The sequence below is a fragment of the Lactuca serriola genome, chromosome 6, assembly GCF_051521515.1.
Source record: "Lactuca serriola cultivar US96UC23 chromosome 6, Lser_US96UC23_V15, whole genome shotgun sequence".
In the NCBI taxonomy this organism is placed as follows: Eukaryota; Viridiplantae; Streptophyta; class Magnoliopsida; order Asterales; family Asteraceae; genus Lactuca; species Lactuca serriola.
In genome coordinates, this window is record NC_136413.1 from 152846696 (window position 1) to 152857718 (window position 11023).

General features: G+C 33.1%; 1 protein-coding gene across 1 annotated transcript; it reads left to right on the top strand.

Annotated features, from left to right (window-relative positions):
- The first annotated feature begins 2877 nt into the window (after nt 1–2877).
- Nucleotides 2878–4333, top strand: LOC145057103 (FCS-Like Zinc finger 1). The gene is made up of 2 exons (XM_079004875.1): nt 2878–3297; nt 3778–4333. The coding sequence occupies exons 1-2, from the start codon at nt 2975–2977 to the stop codon at nt 3962–3964; spliced, it is 510 nt and encodes a 169-aa protein (XP_078861001.1). The 5' UTR covers nt 2878–2974; the 3' UTR covers nt 3965–4333.
- Nucleotides 4334–11023: the final 6690 nt, after the last annotated feature.

An 11023-nucleotide genomic window follows, 5' to 3' on the forward strand; every position in this document is an offset into this window, starting at 1 on the left:
GTAATTGGAACATATGATTTTAATTTAAATAAAAATTTTGGTTTGAAATTTGGGACGTTACAAGTTGGTACGGGAGCCATGGTTTGAGTCCACTATCTTTCCACTTCTCTATGTTGCTTCTTACTCTCTTTCTAATTGTCCCTTGTTACATATAAGGTTCAATATTTCTTCTTTCTTTAACAGTTACTCGTAAGTAAGTTGTTACATAACACACATACATCTACACATTCTTACGGGCCCATTTACATATTTTTACGACTCTAAGCCTCTTAGATTGAGAAATCCATTTTTTTTATCATTTATCCTCTCCCCACTTGATTTCTAGTGTTCTAGCTTTATTGGGTGTGACCCATTATAGGCATTCACATTATTGGATGTTTGCTTTCCATGTAGCTTTTCAAGACTCGAGAGTTTGTGTAACTGTTTATATTAAAAGGTATGTTTACTAATCTGATTTATAGTTTCATGTAAGTATATTTGATGGATTTTCATAGTATGCTACTATAATGAGAAAATGACATAGATCTCTAGGTTGCATATGCCCATAAACTGTTTTATGAATTCTATTGTGTTGTTTTATGTTTTATTATATCCTTGAAAACCCATCAAGAGTAGCATGAGACCTTTTTTTATACCATTACAGTTTGTAGGATTTGTTTCGTTAACCTCATAATCACTATTAATAATGGGAAATTGAGTAATCTAACAAAATGTTTAAGACATTTTGAATAAACTAACCACAATTTTTTAAAACATAACCATGTACTCCTTAGCGGTGCATTTTGAATAAACAAACTTTTTTTGCCGCTACACATCCCGCTTAATATACTAAATACCCACTGATTTATGGGATTTTTGGATTTCCAAACGTTCACCCTTACTGTGTACGATAGTTAATACACTAATAACTATTTTTCAGAAGATGCATCTTGGTTTATAGATGACATGACTTAAATCTCCAGCTTCAACTTTGACGGCAATGGTGACGACGGAGATATGGAAGATCATAACAAAAATAATCTGTCAGTCGATCCCATGGAGGTGGTCCCGGGAGAACGCTAGGACGGTCAAATTAGTGACTTGAGAAAGTTATAATTTTGAGAGTATGAGTGAGTGAGAGCATACCTTTTTCGGCGGACAATGGATATCTTTTATACTGAGGTCTCACAAGTGGTCCGTACGATGGACAAGAGCGTCAGGCTCGACAAGGATCGGGCACGCTAATTGGACGATCATGCTCTTGGTCGTCTTAGAGCTTGTGATTGGTTTAGGTGATAATGCTATGAACATTTCCTTTGTCGCTTAGAGTTGTTTCCTTTTGTCGTAAGGTGGAAGTGTCCGTTGGGAAGTTGGCTCACGCGGGCTTGCCCTAGTGAGGCAGTCATTCGTGGTCGTGGACTCCTTGATATACGTTAGCGACCATGCCGACTCTTTGCTAGAGAACGGAGCGGTGTCCCTTGACCCGCGCCAGTGGGTATGTTATCAATAGTTATACGAACCTGTATCCGTAAATTCCTAGTGACGATCAAATATTGGGGGTACCAAACCCACCCGATGTATTTTTCCTTGAGAGTTTCCCTATCATCCTTTTGAAGAGCACATGTATACCACAATAATGCGGTGATAAAAGGAATTATGAAGTTTTCTTATGTTGGTTTCTATAGAGGTTCATCACTGATCAATTAGTGAGCATAGAAGGTTGCACCAAGATACAAATCAACTCATATGAGAGGCGATTCACTCAAATTGTATGGGGTACACGACAAATAAGGGTCTATTTGCATAATATATTATTATTTGCACATATATGAGTTTTTATAGTTATTAGTTTTTGCACTATATTTCTTGTTTAATGAAATTATGGAATTATTTGCTTTTCTGTATATTTTCTATTTTATTTAGAAAATACGAGTTATTTTCACTAATAATTATATAAAGTAAGAAAATAGCATTAAACCATAACTAGATGCATAAAGACATAAAACATATACAAAAATAATCATACTACAAATGACAAACCATTAACTAAAATTAACAAACAAAAACATAAAAATGACATTCTGGAAGGGATAGTTTGAATGTAATATGAAATGCAATGTTCGATATGATATTACTAAAACAAAAGAAAATGATTGTTTTATCGAAAAAGACATTTATATCGGTTAGATTTTCGATTTTGATGTTTGTATTTGTTAGATGATGGTTAACCCAATATATTCTTCAAGTATTTGATAGTTTAGGACTATCAAGAACGGGAAGGAATTGTTTTCTGACACGATCACTTTTTACCTCAACACCATGTCAACCATAACCCTTCATCACCACCACTAGTGGGGTGGTCGTGACACACATAAGAAAAGATGGGAAGAAAGAAAGAGTTGAAGAAGAGATAGATAGAGAGAAGGAAACGTCAACATGTGTGGTTTCAACAACGCCCAATTACAATGACACTGGAGGTATCATGCTTAGGGTGATGTTTACGCCGATGAAGCCGAGTAAGCCCTTACAACTCCCCGCTCCGAATAGCCTAAGAAATAACTTGTTACTATTGTTATCAACAACGCCCAATTACAATGACACTGGCGGTATCACACTTAGGGTGATATTCACGCCGATGAAGCCGAGCAAGCCCTTACAATTCCCCACTCCTAACCTTCTAAAGAAATAACTTGTTATTATTGTTATTATTGTTATTATTATTATTATTATTATTATTTATGATTACACGTGTTTAAGTTTTAAGTTCCAATACAAGGGTGGTCTTGCTCTTCAGCCAATAGATTCTTGTTCCAGTGGTTAATACTTTACCACCCACTCCACCCCACCACCCCCTCCTTCTCTCTCCTCTTGACTCACCAACTCCTCTTTATAAACCCCACCTCCTCCTTCGCATTCCTTCCAGCCACCGTCTACCGTCCACCGCCATTATCTCCTCTCTCTCTCTCTCTCTCGATCTCTCTCTATCTGCCAAGAAATGGAGTCTACAACCACAAGAAGGCCTTATTTTCTTGAAGAAAACAATGGGCTTGCTTCTATCTCCGACATAGAACATGGGTTCTCATCATCACCGTCGTCGTCGACGGAAGACAACCACCGTGGACAACACCTGATTTCCAGACCCCTGTACTCCCCGAGAAAAGCAAGTCTCAGAAACCTTTCGTCTTTTTCCTCTCTTTCTTCTCCAAGATCTGGGAGGTTTTTGCATGGAAGATTTGAAGAACAACAGCCTCATTTTTTGGATGCTTGTTTTCTCTGCAAAAAACCACTTGGTCCTAACAGAGATATCTTCATGTACAGGTAATTTGATTCATAATTTATCTCAACCTTTTTTGTTTTTTTTTTCTTTTGAATCAAAGATATTTGGATCCAATATCAGATGGGTTTGCTCTGTTTTCTCTTTTATTTTGATTTGGGTTCATGAATTTGTTGAATGAACAAACCATTCATAAAATTTCATGTTTTTGGTCTTGATTTCGCTGAAACGACGCACCTTTCTTAAAAAAATCATCGATTTTCCAAATTTCACTTCAATCAAAGAGATTTTGATCATTTCCCAGTTGGGTATTTGTTAGATCGACAATTCTCATCAATCGAAGAAATATTTGATCATATTTCATACGGGTTTCATCTGTTTTTCATTTCTGATCCGGGGAACTTTTCGATTATTTCATAAATTTTCATCAATCAAAGATCTTCGAAACTTTTCAAATCCGGATCGACTCTAAGATGTGTATGCTCTGATTTCCATTTCTAATATTTTTTTCGATGAATTTACAGAGGGGACACACCATTCTGTAGTGAAGAGTGCAGATCAGAGCAGATCGACATCGATGAGTACAAAGAAAAAAACAAGAATCTTTCTGCTTCAATGAAAGCTTTGAGGAAGAAAGAAAAGAGTGAAACTTCCCCAAACAAATCTTCCAAAAAATACCCTTTTTATTCTGGAGCAGTTGCTGCTGCTTAACCAGTAATTTCTTCCTAAAACGAGGGGTAAAAAGGGAAAATTTTGTCCATTATATAAGTATGTGAGGTGAAAAGAAACAAGATATAATTTTTTTTTTTGCTTTTTTTACCTTATTTTATTTACCACGCTACTGTTTTTACTGTGGTAAAAATGCTATATAACATAACGAAATGTGAAAAAAGGTCAAAATATGGTAGACTTACCATCTTAACCAAGAAGAAGAATGGTGGTGTATGGAGTATTGTACAACTGCTTAATGCATGAAGTTATTGTACGTGCTTATCTTGTAGTACATCTGAGTATATATATCCATAAAAGTACAAGTCCTAATGCAACCTTTTTTGTGGTGTGTTTGGCACTTTCTGTTTATGTTGTGATTTGAAGTGTTCTTTTTCTTTCTTTTCCTTTAGGGAAGTGAAGAATTTCTACCTCTTTTTTTTTTTTTTTAATTAAATATTAATTTATCAGATTCTAGTTTATATTTTGAACTTTTTGGAGAATAAGAATCATGCATATCAACCACAAATATCTGGATTTTATATTAATAATTAATTAATATTTTTGAAAAAAAGGTGCGCTGTAATTATGAAATTAGAACTAAAAGAAAATCATTTCTTGGTTTGAAACTTCAACATTGTTAAAGTTAAAAAGAAAAAAAGTTAGGCAAAGTTACATAAATGGTCCCTATGGTTCTTCATATTTGTATATTTTGCTTCTAATTATGTTTTTAATTTCTTACTTGATTGAACTCTGAAGCATGTAGAAATGATATTATTACGTTTTTTTTTTTTTTTTTATTATCCTTCATCTTTGAATATATATTCAAAGAATTTTGACAACGTAATAATTATGTTTTTTTTTATTATCTTTCATCTTTGAATTATATATATATATATATATATATATATATATATATATATATATATATATATATATATATTCAAAGAATTTTGACAACGTAATAATTACGTTTTTTTTTATTATCTTTCATCTTTGAATTATATATATATATATATATATATATATATATATATATATATAGAAAATGTTAGGTTATAATATGGATAGACAACTATTGTGCGACGTCTAGATAATATTATTGTATGAGAATTACTAAAAGAATAAGTTGTTTAGTAACATGAATACGTTTAACATCGCACAATTATTGTTATTTCCATATACTCTCAATAATTTTTATTTATTTTTGTTTTCGTATATCGTTTTTCACTCATTTTCATTCTTACAGAATACGATTCAATTAATATCCTGATAACATTCTGACAGAATGAGAATAATAATAAAAATTTTATAATAACTTTATGTACGATTTAATTAGTAAGAATGTGTGCTAATGATAATAGTTATGTAAGATTGATCGTATTTACATTATTAAACAATATATTTTCTTTGTCATTCTCACAGAATAATACTATTCATACGTCCGTACAATAGATGTCAATCCACATTTGAACTTAGTTCTCTCTCTCTCTCTCTCTCTCTCTCTATATATATATATATATATATATATATATATATATATATATATATATATATATATATATATATATATATATATGACAAAACTGCAAAAATAGTCCAATGGTCGTCAAAATTCTATGCTTTTGATCCAAAATGTTTTAGTGATGCACCAGTGGTCTAAAATTAGATTTTTTTTATTGTTTTTGGTTCTTATCTACTTAAAAAGACAATTATACCATTTATATTTGTTTTTCTTATTTATATATTAATTTTAATAATTTTAAGTAATTAAAAATTAGAGAATCGCCCATTCTCTCTCCCTCACCCTCCCTCCTCTCTCTCTCTCTCTCTCTCTCTCTCTCTCTCTCTCTCTCTTACACACACACGCCGGTGTTCCACTCATCTCCTCCACCTCTCTTTCTCTCAATCAGAAAAACACACACTTAAGAACACCCCGACTATCACCACCGTCTGCCAACACCACTTGATGTCACCGATCTGTCTGTACATCAGGGAAGGAGCTGGTGATGTGCACGAAAGTACCCACTAATTTTAATATTTATAACCTAACAAACTTAGACTAACTATGCACTTATAGGCAGTGTACCTAGTCAGATTACATTATAGCTTAGCTAAGTCGGGTGTCGATCACAGGGAGCGGTGGTGAATTAATTTAAAATATTTGATTATAGGTTACAGGTCACACGAAAAGAATAAAGAAGTAGTTTAATAAATCTCAAACAAACAATTAATTGACAACTCTCGATAAACTAACAGGAAAGCAAATCTCTTCAGGTACTTTGGTTTAGATAAATTACACCTTAAAAACATAGACAATTGCACACCCAAATTCATTTATTCATGTTCACCGATTCCTAAAATGATTAGATTCGCGTTCACTATAACTAATCCTTTAGCAAACAAGTCAATTCAAACAGTGATTAGTGATTAGTTGATTAAACTAACATGCTCCCTAGTGTTCAGTTCGTATCAAGCAAGACTTGTAAATATAGTTAATCAAATTGGTCGTTCAATTAACCTCTTGTTGATGGTCATCAAACAAGGCTCACACATTAACTTACTTATTCCCAAGTTAATCCTAGTTTCACATTCGTTATTCCTAGACTTATAATCTCGATGGTCATCAAAATCATAAGAAACAAGCAATCAAGCAGATGTTCATACAACTCAATTTACTTAATAATTAACAGCAAATAATTATCATTAACACGTAAGGATCTTTTAACAAGCTCGGCAAGATAAATTAAACATAAACAAACAATTCAATATAGCAATTAGTCTAATAATCAAGGTTTCATTCAATCATAAACACAAAGTAAAAGGTTTTTACACCCAAATCAGAAACTAAATACATAATAGTAACACAGTGGAATGCTAAACATGGTCACGTTAACAACCCATATGATTACCGACATGTATCCGCTCTCCAATCCATCCGATCTCCCCTCCCGTTAGCTTAACGGCCTTCCGGCCGCCTTTTAGACCCTCAAAACAGCTTAACAGAAGTTAATTATCGACTAAATTAGGTTAGAAGTCAAATCCTCCCTTCTGGTTAGCTGATAATCGCTTTTTATAGCCCTTGGAACCGACTTACGTACGCTGGGCGTAAGTCTAATTACGTTGGGCGTAGTGAGGATTAATACGCGATGAGGTTATCTGGATGCCAGCCGTTACGCGAGGCGTACATATAGCTTACGCTGGGTGTAACTCGTATTTCGCTATTACGCTTGGCATACATGTACATTACGCGGGGCGTAAACGGCTCCTCCAGCATTTTTCCTTTCTTTTAGCCTCTAAGCCCGATTTCCGCTTCAGTCTTTTCTTTTGTGCTCTATCGACAACGAATAGCTGCAAATCATAATTCAAAGCATTATAAGTACTTTTTAGTTCTAAAAGAGAATAATAAAGGCCAAAATATTAAGATATAATGTATAAAAATATATATAAAAATACACATATCACTGGCTATGACTTCGCTCTGTACTATAGCTCCAGTGGAAGGAATAGAAGGAATGGAAGGAAGGGACAGTGGTGGTGGTGACCGATTAGTTGACACATGTTTCCTATCACCACTGTTTTCTAGCCATTGCCTCCACTTCCCTACCATTACCTCCATATCTTCTTCCTTAACTCAATGAAACCTCTCATTCTTAGATCCTAAAACCCCCATTTCCCCCAATTCATCTCTCTCCCTAATTTCACCCATACATCTCCCTAGTTAGAAAAACATGCTCAAATCGAATCAAAGGGTACTTAAACCCAAATCGAATCACCCACTGGAAATTGTTGCCAAGTGGGTAGCATGCTAAAGGAGTTTAGTCAACAAAGACGACGAGAGACTTTTAACCCAAATCGAATCACCTACCATATATGGAGCCTTTGGTGGTGCATACTAGTATCAACAAACGATGACGACAATAATGGGAGACAGAAACCAGATGGAGCAGCACCACCGACTATCAACAAATCCTCGATGCCTTATGATTCATTTGCCTTAATTTTATTCTGTCACTTTTTTCCTCTATGCTCTATTAGTTGCAATGGTACCTATTTGAGGGTTTTAGTTAGAATGGGAAAGGGGTTGCGATGGAGGATATGGTAAGGCGGCAGTAGACGGTGGTGACGATCGATTATGTTTAAGTTGCTGGTGGTGAGATGTAGGCACGATGGCCATGGTGGTGGTGTGCGTGTCGATGGAAGAAAGAAAAAGATGGGGAGAATTGTCGAGAGATAAGGGGAGGAGGGTGGATAAGATGGGGGTGGGGAGGGTTTGATTTTTTTTGGTTTTTCTTTTAGTTATAGGATAAGAAAATATTAAAAAGGTTAGAAAACAATTATTTAAAGGGCATATTAGTCATTTAAGGTTGGGTGTGGACCAAAAACACACAAAAATGTTAATTATAGGGACCAAAACTATACAAGGTATCCAAAATTGGACCACTAATGCACCACAAAATTTTTTTGGACAAAAACCACATAATTTTGACAACCATATGGACCATTTTTGCAATTCTCTCTCTCTCTCTCTCTCTCTCTCTCTCTCTATATATATATATATATATATATATATATATATATATATATATAAACTTTTTATGATTCATAATTTAGCCAGTTTCAAAAGTTTACCACTTTTGGTCCCTTGCATAAGGTTTCAAGAGTTTGTCATTTTTGGTCACTTGTAATTATCAAATATGACCCCTTAAGTTTTTGCCATTTTATTTTGTAGTGTTGGCAGTTTTGGTCCCCCACATTTAATATGCTCTAGAAAAAAAAACCAAAAAAACACCGAAATATGTAAACATGAAAAAAAAAATTATTTCAATCGTCGCGAAACACGAATCACATTCTAAGCTTCCATTAAAGATTTTTTTTTGTTAGACACCACCAACCCTTACTCTTAATGGAAAGCATCTCCCCCCAACACCTTCGTCTTCTCCGACAAGAGTGCCTTCATGTCGGAATCTGTAAATAAAAACTTTTGCAGTTGATAAAACGAAATTACCTTCAAACTCCTAAACCGTAGCCTAGAACACATATCAAGTTGATATGTAAAAACACACTCCAAATGGGAAAAATCTGAGTTGATGTAGGCTTTGATTGGTTGGTAGTATGAGTGTTCGTTTGGATGGATCGGTCGAATCATATCAAATTAATCCAAATTGATTTTAGTTTTCAAAACATTGATCTGAATAGTCCAAAAAAAATTTAAATATGATCTAATCAAACCAAATTACAAATCAGTTAAATTGGTTATTATAATTCGGTTTTTAAAATTTGGAAATTTTAAAACCACATATAACTAAAATATTAGCAAAATTTATAGAAAAACAAAAAATAATCTTTTTAGTTGTGGTTTAAAATTTATAAACAACTACTAAAAACGATATTATAGTTTAATATTTTATAAGTAATAACTTTATAGAGAAAATACATATTAAAGTATTTTTATTATGTGAAACTTTTCAAATCTATTTGAAAAAAATAAATTACAAAATTAAGAAATAATCAAAAATATATATTAAAAATAAATAAATAATAAATTGTTGTTCGGTTTTTTGAATATTTTGTTCTAGTTTTATAAACCAAAACCAATTCAAAATAATAATTAAGCGTCGTTTAAAACGATCCAAAAATAAGAATATCCAAACCAAATAGTCAAATTCAAATTGTTAAATTGGACAATTCGATTTTAGATAAATAGTGAAAAACTCTACTTGGTAAGCAAACTTTGTTCTCTAACCCCTTAAACTCCGAGATCATTTATTAATATGTAACCAAAAATTGGTTTAGAGATTTAGAAATTGGATATCCTTGTAATATCTTATACATAATTACATCATCAATAATCAATCGATTTATGTATATATCCTTGATTTTCACACATACGAAACACCTATAATTAATCATCCATTTCAAGACACCTACACATATAAAACAAATCCTTATTTGATTCATCTTCAGTAGGGTCTTGATTCATCTTCTCAAACTCAAAATCACCATGTTGGTGTTTGATTCGTTTTCGACATGGGCTTGATTTATTTTCAATCAAGTCTGGAAGATTCATTGAGATTTATGTATATCTTCGATTCCTTCATGACCCAAATCCTCTCTTTTAGTCATCCTCCACCAAATCTAGGGACGTTGGCTTCCAAATCAAAATCAACTAGATAAAACTAAAATCAAATCAAAATTCCCATTGAAATCAAAATCAAGTTTAAGAACATGAAATTAAGCTCTAGTGAATGGTTCCTTTGGCACTTATGGAGTTCAAGAACGACCTCACAGTTAATGTGATCTCATTTCATGTGCTTCGCTCTCTACAGAACAACCTCATAGTAATTCAAAACCACTCTCGTTTCTGAACTCTGATCTCATTTCTAGTCCTTCAATTAAGAGAGAAAGAGAAGTATTTGTTACTTTTCTTGAAAGAGAGAGAATGAGGAGGAAATAATGTAGCACTAAGGTGAGAGCGACGTATGTGTGTGGGTGGGGGGGATTAATGGGGATTTTAATTATTCTTTTAACTAAGAGCAAGGTGATTTTAATTATTCTTTTAACTAAGAGCAAGGTGTAAAAAACTAGTCGGTGGAGTGGGGTCAAGTGATTAATCAGGAACCTTAAATTGCTGATTCGTTAAATTTTTAAAAATTAAATATGACTAATACTATAACAAAGTTCGTAAATACCATTAATATGATTAATACAATACTAATAATTCCTCAAATAGTTTCTATTGATATAGAACTTTTTCAAAGTGTTAAAATTACATCGTTTGTTACTGTTTCACTCATTGTGTATCAAAAGGTTAATCGCTAGACGCATTCTAGTCGGTTAAATAGTGCCTAAGGACTAATATAAGATTAATCGGGACCAAAGTTATGATTAAAAGTAACAAAAGAAAAAGAAGATAATAAAAATTAAGAATATCATTTTATAAGGATTAGGCACCAACCATAGAAAAATTGAAACCACAAAAATCATCTATGTAACGAAAATAAAGTTAAAAGACGAAACATACATATCTCAAAAACCATATATGCGATTTTTGTATTTTTG